At 49.3% G+C, this 17,185-nt stretch overlaps 1 protein-coding gene across 9 annotated transcripts in view; it reads left to right on the plus strand.

The window, feature by feature from the left end:
* The window catches only part of ZNF536 (zinc finger protein 536), a 422,991-nt gene that overhangs the window by 269,899 nt on the left and 135,907 nt on the right, over positions 1 to 17,185 (plus strand). For 8 of the 9 annotated variants that reach the window (XM_032390475.1, XM_032390478.1, XM_032390476.1 and 5 more), the window contains 2 exons: positions 2,075 to 2,128; positions 9,172 to 10,746. In XM_032390475.1, coding sequence (XP_032246366.1) covers positions 2,075 to 2,128; positions 9,172 to 10,746 — 1,629 coding nt within the window. The remainder of the gene's footprint in view (positions 1 to 2,074; positions 2,129 to 9,171; positions 10,747 to 17,185) is intronic. The other variant, XM_032390481.1, reaches the window with a different exon arrangement.

The raw sequence follows: 17,185 nt of genomic DNA on the forward strand, positions 1-17,185 counted from the left end.
CCTCCTCCCAACACCTGTTTATTAGGGAGGTGCGGAGGAGATGCACCAGTCAGGTTGCTTTGAACACCTGGAGGCTGGGGAGAGCCTGCAGGAGCCAGACAGTTTCTGCTGCCCCCTGAGCTGCAGCCGATCCTTGCAGGATGGAAGGAGGCACGTGGAGGACCCCAGGGGTCCCTTAGGGACCCTCACATCCCAGAGGCCACCCCACTCTGGCTCTTGCAGGGCAGATGCTGTTTCCTGCCCACCCAGGGGAGGCTGAACTGCTTTCCTGTTTCACATAGCATCTCGGGCTGATTAAGATCCAGTCCCTGGATGTGTGTCATTGGTCATCTCGAGTACATGCGGGTGATTTGAATTGAGGGCCCGTCAGCGCAGGCTCAGAAAGGAGGTGGTATCAGGGTTCTCCAGAGAAACGGTATATATAATATATGATATATTCTAAGTATATGTAATATATATTATAGATAATCAAAGAATTGATTATATATATATAAAGAGATTTATTATAAAGCATTGGCTCCGTCAGTTATGGAGGCTAAGACGTCCCAGGATCGGCATTCAGCAAGGCAAGCTGGCAGACCCAAGGGAGCCAATGGGTGAGAGTCGCAGTCCAAGCCCAAGTCCAAAGGCAGGTGAAGGTGGATGTCCCAGCTAGAAGACAGGCCGAGAGAGTGAATTCTCCCTTACTCAGCCTTTTGTTCTGTTGGGGCCTTCAATGGACTGGTCGAGGCCCCCCACATACATACGCGTTGGGGAGGGCAATCTGCTTTACTCAGTCCACCCATTCAGATGCTCATCTCATTCAGAAACACCTTCCCAAACACACCCAGAATAACATTTGAACAAATGTCTGGGTACCACATGGCCCAGTTGACACATAAAATTAACCATCATGGGGATGCCTCAGCAAGCATTTAGTCCTAAGCAGCAATAGGAGGCAGGGATGTCCCCTAGGCTGCCCCCGACCGAGGCTGGCCAGTCGTTCCATGATGGGCTCCCTGAAAATGCACTTCCTTCTTCCCCTCACTGCCGCCTCCGCCAGCCCCATCTCGGGGAGACCCTCCAGGGTCCAGTGTGTCTGTTGTGTGTACAGGAGGTAGGCATGTGCTGATCAGTCAGTCTCCGAAAGGCTGGAGGGGGGTGTGTCCCCCACACAAGCCCCAGACAGGTGTGACACCCCACGTGTTGGCCGCGGGACCCCAGGCTGGGTCCCCTCTGGCGGCTCACCTGTGCATTGGGTTCCCCAGGAGGCTCCCTGTTGTCTCAGGAATTACCATTTTAGAGAAATGTAATAAGCAACCTCACTCATGAACACTTGGAGGCACGAAAGTTCAGAGACTAATTAAAAATAAATCTCATTAGTTTTTTTTCCCCTCTCAAATTATGCGAGTGGTTTATTAATCTGGTTTTGATGTGCTGCATGCACTGGTCCGGCCCTGAGTTGAGAACCTCTTTATGAAAATGCATTTGCACAGGGAAGCCAGAGGTGGTTTTCAAGGGCTCTCGGCTGTGGTCAGGGTGGGCTGGTGGGCACGCCCAGCTCTGCTCACCCCGGCCAGGTGGGTGCCTCGGAGAGGCAGTCACTGGATGGGGTGCCCTCCTTGGCTCTCGCTTGCATGCTTATCCCCGGGCAAGGCTTCTCTGTCCTGGTAGAACCACCTATACGTCCTGCAGTACCCTCCAAGGGATGTGTGCCCAGCTGGGGGTGGGGGCCGCGAATTCTCTTGGCCTCTTGACCGAGGCTGTGTCTACACGGCACGGTAGCCACTGGCTGGCGGCAGGAAAATGCAGCCAGTAGGGACAAGGTAATAAGAACGATAATAGTAACGGTGGCCAGCACTGTGCTGAGCTCTGCACGTGAATTCCCTCCTTAACCCTCACGGCACCCTGGTGACCGGGGGCCACCCAGAGATGTGAAGTGACCCACTCCGAATCGCCCAGCATCAACGGCAGGGGGCAACCCAGATCTGTCTCCTAACTGCTGCGCTGTATTGCTTTTCTTTTTTTTTTTTTTACTTTTCTGGGTGGATTTTTGGGCTTGTTTTAGGGAATTAATGCAACATTTCTTTGACAGTGTGTGTCCACACCATAACCAGCGGGAGGAAAGGAAGTGACTTGTACCCACAAGGTGTGTTGACGCAGCCTCCCGGCGATGTAAAAGGGAAGTACTGTACACCCTGGCTCCTCCTTTACCCCTAACTCAGAATGGCCTGTGGCCGGGCCTCCTTGACCCTGCGTGCCTCAGTTTCCCCATCAGCACAGGGAGGTTAGGGAGGCGGTGAGGCAGGGAAGGGGCCACTGTGGCACCTGGAGGTGTGGAAGGCCGCCTCAGGAGATGATAAATGACGCATGCCGTTTTGGAAACTGCCTTTCATCTTCAAAGAGCTTCCCAAGCACCAACTGGTCTCTAGCTGTGGGTGGAAATGAGAGTTCAGGGGGCCTAACCCAGGTGCCTAACGCCTGATGTCCACATCCCTTACCTGTGATGCTTCTCTGTTTCCTCTTCTGGGTAAGTTAACCAGGCTGTTTTAAAGGTTTATGAAAGCACATTGAATAAATATTCAAAAAGAGATTGGTTAAAATGGGTGCTTCCCCCCCCCTTTTTTTCCCCTAAAAGGAGAGCATGTGTTCTTGTCATTAGTGGGAGACAGCCACCTGAATAATGATGGGGAAAAAAAAAAAGATCTGCTTGCCCCAAAGACGATTCTTTTTTTCTTTTTGTTTTGAATTAAATTCTATCATTTTTTTTAATTTCTAAGATGAACTAAAAGCCCATTTTATTCCTCCACAGTCCCCCAACCTTGCTGTTCCTACCTTAATGACATCCCAAACTTTTGTTGAAAATAATTGATTGAATTTAAATTTCCTTAAAAGTTTAAGAGGTAATGTTACAGTATAAATTTCCTACCAAACACTAAGTAGGGAAATATCCATTAGTGAAATTGACTACAGTTTCTAGGTAGCTAACAATGTGCCGTATACGGTAGGGCATGGCTAATGAACACTGCAGTGGGTGATATTTCATTATACAAATTAATGCTCACATTTTAATGGGAAAGTCACATAATGAATCTCGGCTTCAGTGACAGCAATTAGAGACACAGATTGTCCCCTTCTGGACAAGGCACTGTTTAGCAATAAGCAGCTGTGTGAAAAGTCTTCAGGTTTACAACATATATATGCTTTGGGGGAATTAGTGTACAATTTATATTAATGTACTGAAGCTTCGCTGCAAAGGCACCACCATATTTATCTCTCCTGGTATTAACTAAGTAAAGACATGTAGAAAGACTAAATAAATATCTAATAGAGGATGCAAATACGGGAAAATATTCAGTTACCCAACTTAAAAGTTAAAACACTTTTGGAGATTTAGCACACACGCACACACACACACACACGTTAGAAGCATGAAGCACTCCTTAAAACCTCGCTGAAGGGATTTCCAAAGAGAATAGTGTGAATCCACCTGTTATTTTTGGAGAGGCGCTATTGGGTATTTGCTCCACTGAGAAGTACCAACGTAACTCCCCAGAACAGTGAGGGTTCCTTTGACTCATCGAGTGCAAAGTAGAGGCTCAGAATGATGAAAGACATGCTCATGTAAAAATAGGTACAATGAACTAATTAAACCACTTGGTCATATATTTCTAAAAATTTATGGTACAGAGACCGGGAGACGTTATCAATGTTATCCCAAAGTTGAATATACATCTTGTGCCATGTGTCAGTGGGTAGCTGCTTTAATGTAAGATGTTTCCAGTAATTCATTACTCTGTTGGAATGATGAACTGATGATTTTTTATTTCCGTATGCATTTTCTAGCAAAAATCTCTTTTCTAGAAATGCGCTGTTTGTGCCCATATCTTATTCCTTTAAAATATTGTGAGAGGTTTCCCCAGAGAAGGCCACCAGTGTCCTCACCTGCTTTCCCCAGCGGGTGAATGGCTCAGTACTGGGCATCCTTTTCCCAGATCCAGGCTTCAAACAGGTTGCCCCCTGCAGACCCGGGCTGCAGAATCGGGTGCTATGGCCCTTGCTGTGGTTGATGTTTGAAAGCAGGTGCCAGTATTGAGAAACCAGGATATTGCACGTAGAAATCTGGATGTGGGGCTTTTCTTAGAAGATGTCAGAGGTCCTCATGTCCCCAGCTTCTTGGTGTCAATGGTGGCTGCCCTCTAGGACAGCCATCTGCCCCTTCCCCTGCTGTTTTGCACACCCCTGTGATCTGCCTGGCTCTGAAGGCACCCGCGTGTCCGGCTCCAGCCACAGGTGGATGAAAAGACAGCAGATGCCGAACATTGTGGAGGCGGCTGGAGGACTCATGACCCCCCTGCAAAGCTTGGGGCAGTCTCAGTGATCATCCCGGTAGATTTGGGCCAATTTATGGCCTAAGTGGCCAATCATTCAACTAGACAGAGCTGCTGACAGGGTCTGGGTCTGCCTGTGCCATGGGGCTGTGTGGGGAATGCCGGGTGGCCCCCTGACCTGTTCCTTGGCAGAAGCCTGGGGCTTGGTTAGAGTTCGCCCGGCACGCTGGGGTTGAAGCACGGGGCCAGCCACGGAGACCCTGACTAGGAAGTAGCTCTTGGCACGGGGAGATTCGGCAGCCGTCGGTCACCAAACACAGGAGAAGGGCTTGACCAGCCCTCAAAGCCTGCTAACGCGGCTGATGGGTTTCTCCCCGCCTAGTCTAGGCAGCTGTTGGGAGTTTGCCCCCAGCACTCTGAAATGCACCCTTGGGGGGAGGCGTGTCTGGGTAACGGCCGGGATGTTTCCAGTGATGGCCAGATCCTCGGGCTGCCTGGGGTTGTCCAGGTGACTCCATGCTGGGGTTTGCCTGGCCAGGCACGCACCCATGTGGGTGCAGGCTGTAGTCTTAAGCATCCCCTCTGCCCTCTCAGGGATGAAGCCCGGGAAGGTGAGGGAGGCCTTCAAGGAGACTAAAAAAAAAAAAAAAAAAAAAAAAAAAAGGAGACGGCAGTCGTGGTTATTGTTTCAGGGTTATAAAGAAAATAAAATCGAGGATTTTGTTTTTTTAAAACACAAATCCAAAGGGGTGGATTTATCCCCTAGAACTTCGCTCTGGAGCATTTCTCGGGGAATTGGGATGATAGGAAGCCTCCCCCAAACAAAGCCTTCAGGAACGAGGCAGGAGGTGGAACCATGCAGAGGGGCCTTCCGTTGACGTGAGCGGGAGGTAGAGAAAGGCCAGGGGAGGGCTTTCTAGAGCCTGTGTGTATCACGTGTAGCCAAAATAACCTTGAAAATTCACTAAATAGCCCTAATCCAGCAGGGCCTGGACCCTTGGAGACTCAGATGCTAAGATGAACTCGTTTCTCAGCTGTGGCGTGTTTTCCCTGGAGGGGTGGAGGCCAGGGCCTATTCTGAACTTTATTATTTTTTTTAAAGATTTATTTATTTATTTGAGAGAGGGAGAGCTCAAGCGTGGAGGGGAGGGGCAGAGGGGGAGGGAGAGAGAATCTCCAGCAGACCCCCCACTGAGCCCACAATCTGATGCGGGGCTCTGTCTCACGACCCCTGAGATCATGACCTGAGCTGAAATCAAGAGTCAGACGTTTGACCAACTGAGCCACCCAGACGCCCCTATTCTGAACTTTAAGAGAGCAGTGGGTTGAAGGAAGAGTTTTTCTCTTTGTGTTGTGTGAGTTATGTATGTGGTGTGTGTGTGTGTGTGTGTGATATGTATGTGTGTGTGTTGTGTGTGCATGTGTTATATGTGAAGTGTGCACATGTGGTCTATGACTGTGTGGTGTGTGTGTGTGTGTACACGTGTGGTGTATGAGCGTGTGATGGGTGCATGGTATGTGTATGTGTGTGGTGTATGATATGTGTGTGTAGATGAATGCTGTGCATGTGATGGATTGTGATGTGTGTGTGAGTGTGGTGTGTGTGGTGTGTATGTGTGTGAACTCCACTTGCTTTAGTAACTGTATGTTCTGTCTCCTCTGAAAGCAGTGAGAACTGGGGGCCTTATCTCTTTGGTTCTTCACTCATTTGCCCTCTCTACTTGGGGGATAGAAGGTAATCATTCATTCAATCAAAACATTGTGTGTTGGGGCACCTGGGTGGTTCAGTTGGTTAAGCGTCTGCCTTCGGCTCAGGTCATGATCCCAGGGTCCTGGGATGGAGCCCCACGTCGGGCTCCCTGCTCAGTGGGGAGCCTGCTTCTCCCTTCCCCTTTATTCCTCCCCCTGCTTGTGGTCTCTCTCTCAGATAAATAAATAAAATCTTTTTTAAAAAACCATTGTGTGTGAACGGATCTGCACACTTCTGGGTGTGTGGGTGCCTACATGAATGTACACATGTGTCTCTGAGCCCATTCAGGAGACTTGGTTTTGCTCTTGACGTGGGTTTTAGAGCTGACATGAGCCTTAGGGGGTACTAAGTACACCACCTTCCTATATTATAGGTTGAGGAAGCAAAGTTCCCGAGATGGGAATCCTGTGCCCCAGGGAGTGCAAAATAGCATGGGGGCTCTGGTCCCTAGTACAGATGCTCCAAACACTTCCTAGGGTCCAAAGCAGACCACCTTCCGTGCTAAGCCATCCCACAGTGTCCACCTGGGAAGCTCCCCCTAGTGCTTCTCCACCCAGCTCCGTAGAAGCCCACATGGGGGCCTTTGAGAGACCCAAATCCCAGCCTTCACCCCAGGCCAGTGAACTCAGAATTTCGGGGAGGTGGAGGTAGGACTAGGTATCAGCATTTTTTAAAGCTCTCAAGCAGTTTCACCTTGGCCTTTTCAAAGTGTACTCTTTACCCCGCATTAGAATCACCAGGTACGCTTACCCCAAACCTCGAGAGTCAGAACTGTGCATGAGGTTCCGGAGGTAAGGTCTTAAAATCCCCTGTTGATTCTGATGCACAATCAAGTTTGAGAACCACAGCTCCGGTGCACATTTCAAATGTGCATCCTTTGGAAATAGACATCCCTGTGCATCCCTGCAGCCCCCACTGAGTCAGACTGCCCCTCACCCCATTGAGGCCTAGAGGCAAAAGTCCACATTCTCCCTCTGTAGCTCCTGCTAATGAATGCCCATGCATTCTCTGCAAACCCTTTGCCAGATGCACTTAATCATTTCCAGGTGCATTTCTGAAAAGCAACCTGAGTCTCACCCAATACCTGCCGGCCTCACCTCTGCCAGCTCTCAGTGCGGGGCCCTCCCCGAGGTTCCCGCTAACCTGGGGAGCCAGGATTCCAAGTCCCTGGTTAGGATCTCCCGTCACAAGCCCTGCTACTACCCCCTCAGCTCCAGGGCCTATTCCTGCTCCAACTGGCCACCAGACTTGCAGGTCAGCCCAGAATTGCCTGTCCACAGCACCTGTCCCACTGAGGGTTCCCTAGCCTCTGATGAGATACCCAAATAGCATCACTGGACTGAATCTGAGCCTAACACGGATTGAGTCCAAGAAGTGAGAGAATGGTGCCCGAGTCCATTTATGCCTTTAGCTCAACAGGGATAGAGTCTTACTGCTCGATCTATGTCATTGGTCTAGCCAGATACAGTTGGGACCTTTCCATTTAGAGAAATATATTCCCAGCTGGGCCCCTTTCCCATCTCTGATGTGTCTGGGGAAGACCTTCCGCAGCCTGCAAGAGTGAATGAGGAGTACAGAGCCATCATTTTGGAGAGGCAGGCATGGTTTTTCCAAGGTTCCAAGACAAAATCTGGAGATGACGTGGAGTCCCCTGCTCAGAACCTGGGCTGATGGGCTTCTTATTTACAGTACCCAGGAATCCTTCTCCCCTCCTCTCAAGCGTGTTACCCCTAAATGCCCTCTGCCTTGGAGATTGGGAGTCGGAGCCTCCACTGGGGCACAGTAAAATGTCTTCGGGATGCACCGCTCACCAATGATTTGCTGTTTCTTTTTACATCAGTCTGGTTTACACCAGCAATGGAGGAAGGGTTGGGGGGACACAGTTTCCTGGGAGGAGTAATTGTGGATATCGACAGGGCGCCACTGGGAATCAGCGAATGGGCTGCCACAGCCCTGGTTCTTCCAGGGAGCTTTTCGATTCCAAAGTCTAGAAAAGACCCTGGATTGCAAACAAATTCCTGGAATATATTTAAATCCACATCTTCTTATTCTCCTCCCCTTCCTCTATCCCACAACATGGGCAGGTCCAGGCTGTATGTTATGGTATCTTTTCCATGGTGGAAAGAACAATAGAAGTTGGGTGTTGAATTTAAATAAATATTTAATTCTTGAAAATGATCTTATATGTTTTAAAACACTCTTTAAAGCTATTTTTATTCTCTAGAAAGCGCTTATTATAGGTAAATTACACATTTTACTACCGGAGCATTAGGTTTGCCATTAGTACAAATTTAAGGCACTACAAAGACCAGTAGATAATGTTAATTTCAAATACAGAAACTAAATATATTTTGTACCTTTTTATTACTCATTTTCTTTTAAGTTTTATTGACTGCTTTTTATCTTAACTATATGTCTTTACATGCTGCAATCATAATGCACTGTAATGGTATTAATATTTTATAGAATCGGTATTTATAGTTCTTTATTTAGAAACAATGCAGTAGGTCTGCAGATATCTGAGCTCGTCTGGAATGGTGCCCTCCAAATAATGATAAATTACTTGTGCAGTATGCCATTTGCTAATTATATCCATGATTTACTGCAGAGCAAGACTTAAATCATTCATTTCAGTCTTGCGTAACAGTGCCATAAAATTTTTAGGTTTAAAAATGGTTTCCATGTGTATAATTTAAACAAATTTTAGAGCTATTGTATACACAAAATATTGCAACCACCCATTTGTTACATACTTTGTCTTTTTAAACTTCTACTTTTAATGATCACTGTGGTTGAAATTATTATGCTTAATTTTCATAATCATAGCTTTTAAATCTACAGCCGTTTTCACATGTTAGATAAAGAAAAAGATAGCTAATTGTGTGTAGATAGTATGTCATTCCTGAATAGTCCCAAATGGTACAAAATCATTAAAAAAGCTAAAGAGTACGAATTATTCTTCTATTAAAAAACAGTTGTTCTCTAACTAATTATTAGTTTGAGCTGCTTTGTTTCCAAGAACAAATGTTGATCCTTCTAGCCTTGTTCGGCACACCAAAATGAGATAAACACTTTTTTTTCTCTCTCTCTCCTTATGCTGAAATCTTGCAGGTGAGAAACCCTACAAATGTCCCCACTGTGATTATGCCGGCACCCAGTCAGCCTCCTTAAAATACCACTTAGAGCGGCACCACCGGGAGCGGCAGAACGGAGCCGGGCCACTGTCTGGACAGCCCCCAAACCAAGACCACAGGGACGAGCTGTCCAACAAAGCTGCTCTGTTTATCAGGCCAGACATCCTGAGGGGGGCCTTTAAGGGTCTCCCCGGAATCGACTTCAGAGGCGGCCCTGCCTCCCAGCAGTGGACAGCAGGAGTGCTCTCGTCCACAGATCCATCGGGGCCGGCCGCCGGCATGACTTCCGAGGCCCCTTCAGACACCCTGAAAGGCGCCGACCTTCCTTCCAAAAGCACCCACTTCTCGGACATCGGAAGAGCTTACCAGAGTATTGTGAGCAACGGTGTGAATTTCCAAGGGTCCTTGCAAGCATTCATGGACAGCTTTGTCCTAAGCTCCTTGAAGAAGGAGAAGGACCTGAAGGACAAAGCCCTGTCTGACCCTCCCTCCATGAAGGTGCACGGGCCGGATGGTGGTGAGGACAAAGCCGGCGGTAAGGCGGTCCCGAGGAAGTCGGAGAAGTCGCAGTACGAGCCCCTGGACTTGTCGGTGCGGCCGGACGCCGCCTCACTGCCGGGCTCGTCGGTGACCGTGCAAGACAGCATCGCGTGGCACGGCTGCTTGTTTTGTGCTTTCACAACCTCATCCATGGAGCTGATGGCTCTTCACCTGCAGGCCAACCACCTGGGCAAAGCGAAACGCAAAGACAGCGCCGTCGGGGTGACGGTCAATTGCAAAGACCAGGCCCGGGAGGCGGGTAAGGTGGCCCTCCTGCCCTCGGCACAATCAAACAAAGAGATGGCGCTTTCCCACATGATCGGGCCTCTGGAGGCTGCTTCAGAGAAGACAGCCCCGGGGCCGGTCAAGGAGACTCTGGGGGAGCAGAAGAGCGGCACGTGGCCCGGCCTGGTGGACCCCGCGTTTTGTAACTTCCCGTCCGACTTCTACAAGCAGTTTGGCGTCTACCCGGGCATGGTGGGCTCGGGGGCCTCCAGCTCCGGCCCCACCCAGGAGCCCGACGGGAAGGCCCACGCGGAAGAGGACACCCCGATCCTGATCCCCGAGACCGCCGGCAAGAACACTACCGATGACCTCTCCGACATTGCCTCCTCGGAGGACATGGACTCCTCCAAGGGAGAGAACAACGACGAAGAGGATCTGGAGACGGAGCCGGAGATGATGAGCAAGCCCCAGTCCGCCCTCGGCAAGGACGGCGGTGGCGGCGACAGCAGCGACAGCCTTGTGCCCGTGGGCGCCCCTCAGCCCGTCCAGGGACTAGTCTCGCCGGTGCCCCAGGCGCCCGAGAAGCAGTGGCACGGCCCAGGCCTGCTTCCAGCCCAGGACCCCTCGGCGGGCCTGCCCAAGCCGGAGCGGGGCCCCCCGGGCCTGGAGAAGCCGATGAACATGCTGTCGGTCCTCAGGGCCTACAGTTCTGATGGCTTAGCAGCCTTTAACGGACTTGCGAGTAGCACAGCAAATTCTGGATGTATCAAGAGGCCAGACTTGTGTGGTAAGTTTTAGAATCCTCTTCCTTTAGTTCATTTCCCAAAACATCAGTGCTGAATTGTGCATTTTTAAAAAATGAGGTAGACTCCTCCGTTAGCACGTTTCGAACGAACCATGAAAACACCCGAGCGATGCTGTAATATGCAGTGTAGACAATCACGAGAGTTGAGTTCCTTTGGAAGTTCTAGCACTCATGCTTTTGTGTTCGGGTTCGCACCCCAGTGACCCAAGAGGCCTGTACGGAAGGCGCGGAGGGGGGTGGGGTCTCACAGTGCAAACCGCTCCTGTTTTTAATCTCTAACTCGAGGGCGAGAATATTTTTAAAAACAAAAACGAAAACAGAAAGACGTGGTAACTTGCAAACCCTTCAGTATTTTCAACTTCTGCGTAAGACGGCTAAAGACAGTTGCTTCCTGCTTTGCTAAGCCAAACCTGCTTCCTTAAACTTTTCTTTGTATTGACTTAGAGGGTACTAAAAATCATATCACACTAACCACACTATAGAATAAAGTGATCCTCTCTCCAACCAGGGAGATTGTTTCGGGGTGTTTGTGACTGACTCATCTTTAGACATTCCACATGGCAGTTACTGTGACTTTGGCCTCCTACTTTCGCCTTCTGTCCCTCTGTATCTTCACCTGTCTGTCCGTTGTTCTGACAAGAAATGTGCATTGTGAAACCCCTGGTTAGCAGTGTTGTGATCCTGTGTGTCTTGGACTTATGCCTGCCTGATCTTGTTAGCAAATTGGCACTTCCTTACTTACCTCCTTCAGGAACATGGTTACCCCCAAAGTAATTCCAGATCTTAAAACGTAATCATAAATTTGAAGCCTAGAATTGGATCAGATGAACGTCGGGGTGGGCAGGGAGGATCAAAGACATTCTCTTGGCATCCAGATATTCGTATCCGATCGCCTTTCTCCAAATAGAAGCCCAGTGTATTATTGCCAGTCCCCGGATATCCTCGCCAGAGATAAATGATCGTGGGACCTTTCCACGTTTAATCTATGAATGGATGTCTGTGACTTTAATGCACCTGTTGAAATGCACTTGTTGAAGAAAGGAAAGGAGAGAAGGAAGAAAGGAAGGGAGAGAGGGAGGGAGGGAAGGAAAATGGAAGGGGGTAATTCTTAAGCTCTGAATTCTGATGTTACTTTGAGCACAGAGCAGAACTCAGGAAGCTGGGCTTGGTTCATAATTTAAATTGATATATTTCTTTTCCCCTCTCCTTCCCTAATTCGCTAAGAGCTGGATCAAGCAGTCAGAAATATTTTTTTTGGAATTGTCAAAAATCACTAAATGGATTTCTGACAGCTCAAAAAAATATTGACAGTTCCTTATGCTGAATGATTCACAAGGCCCCATTAACCAGCACCCCCAGATCTATTTTTATCCACATACAATTCATTACTTTCGAAGCAGTTAAAAACAGTGTTTAAAAGAAGGAGAAAAGGGTTTTATGTCAGTCCAATTTTTCCCCCCCTTTCTTTTTCTGGGGGACCAATGTTTAAATCTTTTTTTAAAATTTCATTGTTGTTTTAAGTTTGTGACTTTCCTTCTTTTATTATTGTTTAGGGATTTTTTAAAAGTCTATTTTCAGTTCTTTCAAACACCTATGTAGGACCACAGTTCCTGCCAGGAATCTGTGCATCAGAAAAGATCAAAACCTGGCATGTTCCTAAGCTCATTCTTATTGAAATGAGCTCATATTACCCCTATTAATTTTCCCATCTTCCTATCAATGCTGGAGGAAGGCTTGCCTGCCTTGGAGGAGCTTGCCCGCTGGTGTCCTTTTGCACAGGTGAGGGTGGAAGGGAAGGCAGCATCAGGGAGCCTGCTGTCTAATGAGCCTGGTCCTCTGAATGGCAGGACCAGGGCACTGTTAGGCACTATTCGCCCCCTCCCAAAATAGCAGCTCACTGCTCTCCGCTGACAGCTCCAGGGTATGTGCAAAAAACTTTGCTTAGTTAACCTTTCAGCCATGGGGCCACAGATCCTGGAGTATGTGTTGTGGCCCCTCGCTGGAAAGGGGAATGAGGACCCGCAGGCCAGTCAGGTCAAAACCAGGCATCGTGGTTGCCCCTTCAGGTCAGGGACCATGCCCTCCTGCTCTCCTTTGCACTTGTGGGAAGACATCAAAAAAAAAAAAAAAAAAAAAAAAAACCCAAAAAACAAAAAACAAAAAAACCCACACAAAACTCTAGCTGTAAACTGCCTACTTTTAGCGAGCACAAGTTCTGCCTTTCATTTGGGCCTCATTGCTCCTTTATCCTCTTGCTTGAGCTTGGAAGCAGGCAGGGAAGGCCTTTCCCTGGCTCTTGAGCCTGTTTGGGGTGGGGCAGAGGCACCATCCTCTTGCCTCCAGGATGAGCCTGGCCCTGTGCAGTGTTCATTCCCCACTCCCGCACCTGTCCCGCCATAATCTAAATCCTCTTCTTATTTTCTTACTGGCTGCTGTGTGTCCCAGGATGCAGGAGGGCCAGGCATAGGCATCCTTCCTAGGAGACGATATCTGGAGGGAAAACTGAAGCCCCACTGGGTACAGAATGGGCATTTGGGGACGTTTTTTCTCACAGTCCAGCTCACTGTCTTTCTAACATTGCCAGAAGCACAAACAATAGCTGAACACTTCAAACCGCCCTTGGCTTGACTTTGCAAGAGTGAAAATGATATTGGCACAAGGAATCAAATATTCCTGATTTTGTTTCCCTCTTCTCTGCTCCACGCAAAGTGGATATGGATTTCCAAACAGAACCACCAGCTTGATATCTGGTTTCCTCCAGAAGCTGGGCTTGGCCAAACCAAAGAATTATTCCGGTATTTCTTACCTCAAGAGAGTTTGTCTAGTTAGTAAACCCAAATCCCCACTTTGATGCCCCTAGAAACAGGCTTGTAAGGGGAGCTAATGTCCGTCTGTTTCTCTTCTCGTGGGATGTAAAAGTGTTTGAAGAAGCATCAGTAAGAATCTTGTTCGGATCACGCAGACTCCCCCCCAGAGCTCAGCCGCAGCTCTGACACGTGCTGGTGCGTTGAAGGAGGTGACGTCTAACCCTAAAGCCTGTAGGTGATGCTCCTGTTGTAGGCTCTGCTTCCCTAATTCTGCATGCCTGCTGCCTAACTGTTAAAACCCTGGTCTTACATTCCTTGGCGTCCCGGGCCCAGGTTCCGTGGCCAGTGAGCGCTGCCCATTCCTAGCCAGTGTGTTTCTAACTCTGGTTCAGAAAAGAGATTTGAAGAGAGGGGCCAACCCAGCCTGTTGGGCAGGAGAGCCCTGTTGCACATGCCAATGTTCAGAGCCTGTGCGTGAACTTTCAAAAGGTCCTTCCATAGGCAGTAGAGCATTCACCTGTCAGAGATGTATCACAGAAGATCCCAAAGAGGAGCCATCTTGGATTAAGCTGGAGGGCATACACTGTTGCTTCTAGAGTAGGTCAGATCCCGCTATGGGCCTGATTTCACTAGGCGAAATCCCACTCCAATTAAAGCTTCCATTTCTTGAGGTGTCTTTCAGACCCCAGGCATAGCCCACATTTCTTTATTCTGCTGACGAACATGACATACAAGGTCATTGAGTGCCATTAAAGAACTTGGATGTGCCCTCGGGTTTGTTGGAATGGATTTGACCTTGGTCCTGTAATGGGACAGAAGCCACACGAGTACTTAATTAGGAAGTAAGGGCAGCCCAGAGCAGTGCTCACAGCCACTGATAGGACAAGGCAGGCAATCCCCTTGTCCAGTCTGAAAAACTTTGATGAACTGGTGGGTCAGCCAGCAGCTTGGGGTCGGAGAGCATGGGAGGCACGGGCTTCTGTGTGCCCCAGACAGCACAGAGGTCCATCTGCACAGCACCTGGAGGGCTGGCTGCATGGCAAGGTTACAGAGCATGTTTCACCCCAGTTTGTGGATTTGGAAACCAACCAGATCACCCTTACTCTTTGCCTTTCAAACCTGAGACAGATGGCTGGGGGTCATTGTGTGTTGAGTCTTGCAAGCAGAGTTTGCTCTGTATCTTTTGGTGAGCCCAGCGGTAGGGTTGATGGGAAGCATTAAAGAGAAAGGCAGTGAGAAGAGGATGACCCCCTTTGCCCTTCGAAGCTCTGGAGTGACCAGCATGCAGGGAAGCCAGGCTGAGCGAGGAGACTCCACTAGCATGTCTATCATGGGCACGAGCCCTCGCACAGGAGCTCCGGGACCGAGGCACCCGCCGGGCCCCAGGGGAAGCTAGTGGGAAGGCAGGGCCATTAGCAACAAAGGTCCCAGTAGTCCCAATTTATTATTCGTAGGTTACTGGGAAACTGGCTTCCCTAACCCAAATTATGCCTGACACTAAGGGTTCCTTGGGCTTCCATTGCAATGAGAGAATTAAGACCCCTCCCTGAAAAAAACAAAACAAAACACGGAGTCCATTGAAACCTCTTCACATCATCCATTCTGAGATGTGTGATAAAATGAACCAGGACATCCAAGTTGAACACTCTTAAAATGTGACTTCTGTCCTCCAAAAACCTCACTGATTTCCAGCCTGGACAGTCTGAAAATATGCACCATTTACCGGCTACACAGTCTAAAGTAGGGGTTGGCAACTATTTTCTTCAAGGACCAGAGGGGAAATAAGTTAGGATTGCAGGCAGTGTGGTCTCGGTCACGGCCATTCGACCCTGCCCTGCAGTGCCGGAGGGACCATAAATGATAATGAAACAAATAGGCGTGGCTGTGTTCCAATAAAACTTTATTTACTAAAGCAGGCAATGAGCTGGACTTGGCCCACGTCTGCCGGGTCACCCCCAGCTCTCCTGTAAAGAAGGATGTGCTGCTGTGTCGTCCCTAGAGGGGACACGTGGGACCCTGTGTGCCCCACTGGCTGGGGAGATGATGCAGGGAAGGCCCAGGACTGCAGATCCGGGGCTCCACCTATTGCCCCGTGATGCAAAGCCAGAGACACAAAAGAGACTTTCCCAGGAGAGAGGGCTTGTAGACCCAGATGGCCCGGCGTACCTGCTCCTGGAAGGCCACCTCTCTGCCTGTTGCACTAAAGACTTGCAGGAGAAGACCCCTCAGCGGCTCACGGCAGTTCCAGAGTCTCCCCGGTCACGGCCAGCCTAGGCAGAGGAGGATGAAGCAGGAGCTCTGTCTTGGCTCGGAGGTGTCGTTCAGACTCCAGGCACAGCCCACTGTGGCAGCCTCCGTTTCCGCACTGGTGGGCAGAAGTGGAAGGATGAAACCAGACGATGGATGTCAAGGAGCTTGGAGAAATGGTTCTCAGTTGAGTTGGTGTTTTATAGTGGGAATGAATGTCCACATGGGGTTGGCGCAAGAGAATGGTGCCAATGTCCAAATGACTATTTTTTAAAGATTTATTTATTTATTTGAGAGAGAGAGAGAGCAAGCACAGAGGCAAGGGGCAGAGGGAGAGGGAGAGAGAAATTCAAGCAGACTCCGTGCTGAGTGTGGACCCCAACGTGGGGCTCGATCCCACGACGCTGAGATCACGACCTGAGCCGAAAGAAATCAAGAGTCGGATGCCTAACCGACTGCGCCACCCAGGTGCCCCAACGTCCAAATGACTTTTGGTTGCCGTGGTCCCTTTGGCACTAAGCAAGTACCAATCTCACTTTCCATCAAGGTCTTAGAGACATGTTTTACTTCCTCAAGTCTGCCATGATAGGTTACGGATGGCTTTCTTGGGTATGTGGGAAATTCAGCTTTCAAGGCAATTCTGGTGACTGTGATGACATCTGTCACAGTGGCCCTGCCATTTCAGTGTCTACCCAATTCTGTGCCTTCCTGGTAGAAGGCAAGTGCTTCAGGGGGGAGGAAGTCAATCCCTCCTGCTCGGTGTTTGACCAAAAAATGGCTAAAGTCTGTGGTCAGTTAGGGAAGCCCAAGGGGGCCTTGGCCGGAACATGTGGAAACAGTGTGCGAACTTCCCGTGTGTGTGTGTGTGTGTGAGGTCACCCAAGCGTAGGCTACAGGTGCACAGCCCAGGGCATTTGGCACATTTTTGGTCTGGTGGATGATTCTAAGGTTGAAGGTGTGGCCTAGCAGCTGGCAGGTTCTAATGAAGAAAGGGGGTTAAGTTAGGTAAATGGCACAGGAAGGGAAGCACACGATCTAAACCCACCACGTGTACGGGAGCCTACGTTCAGTCAACGCCAAGGAGGGCGGTTAGCCTAGAAGACCCAGGGGTCTCCACGGTAGGGCCTTGTTGTCTCTGGAGCTGCCATGCTTTATTTAAATCCGGATGAGCAATCATTCCTCCTTCTTGTCTTCTTTATGAGCTGGTTCTTGAAGGGATTGGCTTGCAGAGACTGTCGATGAAGCACAACTTTGTACTCGTTTTCTTTGCCTGACTTGATCATTTGCAGATTGTTCTTTGACTTCCAGAGTCCAGCCTGCTCCCAGTAGCAGTGTGTGTCTAGGGTCCGATGTTAGACCCCAGTAGG

This window comes from Phoca vitulina, unplaced genomic scaffold, assembly GCF_004348235.1.
Source record: "Phoca vitulina isolate PV1807 unplaced genomic scaffold, GSC_HSeal_1.0 scaffold58, whole genome shotgun sequence".
Taxonomy (NCBI): domain Eukaryota; kingdom Metazoa; phylum Chordata; class Mammalia; order Carnivora; family Phocidae; genus Phoca; species Phoca vitulina.